Source organism: Haplochromis burtoni, unplaced genomic scaffold, assembly GCF_018398535.1.
Source record: "Haplochromis burtoni strain Fernald_Lab_line unplaced genomic scaffold, NCSU_Asbu1 Contig_1560, whole genome shotgun sequence".
NCBI lineage: Eukaryota > Metazoa > Chordata > Actinopteri > Cichliformes > Cichlidae > Haplochromis > Haplochromis burtoni.
Window position 1 is genome coordinate 8,066 of NW_024583921.1, and position 1,652 is coordinate 9,717.

At 43.2% G+C, this 1,652-nt stretch overlaps 1 protein-coding gene across 1 annotated transcript in view; it reads left to right on the forward strand.

The window, feature by feature from the left end:
• The window catches only part of LOC102291131 (vitamin D3 hydroxylase-associated protein), a gene marked incomplete at its 5' end in the record, with an annotated part of 9,386 nt that extends 8,058 nt beyond the window's left edge, over positions 1-1,328 (forward strand). The window contains 1 exon segment of the mRNA XM_005952397.2: positions 924-1,328. Coding sequence (XP_005952459.2) covers positions 924-1,046 — 123 coding nt within the window.
• Positions 1,329-1,652: the final 324 nt, after the last annotated feature.

A 1,652-nucleotide genomic window follows, 5' to 3' on the forward strand; every position in this document is an offset into this window, starting at 1 on the left:
ATCCTACGCAAGGCCACCTGGGTTGGCTGGAAGACTGTTTACTTAGCCTGGCAGGGCAAAGGATACTCTCTCAGCTGAACTCTGGACACACACAGATATACATTCATCCCCGCTCCCCTTCCAAATGCCTTCAATGCTTATCCCCTCCCAATGCAGACGGTGGATCACAGGAAACCTGCGCATATGCTGCAGGCCTGGATGCGCTGTCTACAGTGGCTGTCTCTCACCTTTTATCCATCCCTGTTGCTTGTCATGTATTTCTATGGTGTATTAAGAGTTTTTCATGTACTATGCGCTGAGGTGTTTTTTTTTCTGTTCCCAAACTGATCTCCCTGTTGGAGCTCAGTCTTGGGGGAGTTCTTTTTTCTCCTTGTCTTTCCTGATGTTGTGCAATTTTCCATTGTTCGGTCCCGGGTCGCTGCTCGTGTAGCTGACCGGCCAGCTACCCAGCCTGACCTGTCTCCCCAATGTGATGTTTGTCTATTGTATGTACGGTCGGCAAAGTCAGTCTCTTAATCTCCCCTTGGGGATAAATAAAGTCTTCTGAATCTGAATCTCGATTGTGGGTAACTGCAACTGACAAATAAAGGCTATCTCATCTCATCTCATAAAGAATGTCCAATAATGGGCAACCCTCCAGTGCTTTCGGAAAGGTCATTGACCAATTTGATCCATCCTACACAGAACCAAGAACTGAACCAGATCAGACTATTGTGACTCCAAAATTTGTCAGTGTTTTGTATCATTTCCTTGTGGTTCTGTCATTTATTGTCTCATCTTAGTCTTTTTGCAGGTCTTCTGGCCTTGCACTTATACACAATCTGTATCTGAAATTCCACAGTTTGTCAGTAGGTGAAGGCAAAAGACTGTGGTGCGTTCAGCTGCTGAGCATTAAGTGACAGGAGTGGTTTTTTTGTGTTCAGGCAGTGACTGGAGGCGAGGGTCTACCTGTGGCGGTCCAGTGTGTTGCTCTGCCGTGGCAGGATGAGCTCTGCCTGCGCCTAATGAAGGAAGTGGAACAACTGGTCAAAAAGAGCAAGAAGTAAAGCTGCTTTCTTTCTCAGTCTCACAGGAGAGGCTGCAGACTTCAGAGGAGACATGTTAACTTGAGTTTTCCCCATAAATGCTATTTAAATGTGTCAAAGGGTTGAGCATCTTCTGCACTGCCAGTAGGGTTGACTGGGGTTGGTTGTCACACTGTTTCACTTGCATGCATCGTTGATGATTGAAACCCTTATATAGGATTGGTTGTCACGAGTTTTGGGCTTTGTTGTCACTTTGTTGTAATTATCAAGTGAGCTTCAGTAAAAAAAAATATACAAACAAAATGTAGAACTTTTTCAATTTTTTGGAATTGAATTTCCAGCATGTAATAATGTAGCCAAAAAAAACAACAGAAGAGAGCAGCTTCCACATTCCACGACTGTATTTTGAACTCATGTATTATTGATATTATTGAAAAAAAAGTTCCAGAAGTTCCATATAGCTTTTAGAAGACAGGCTTTTTGTTCAAAACTTCCCAACAGGTAACCTGAGCAGTAGTGAGCAAGGCAGTTTAAACATGTGAGAATTAAAACTGACTCAACTGCTCCATGTTTTAAGTCTTAATGCACGCTAGATTATAAAGGTTTCTCCGTTTTAGGGTTGCTAGT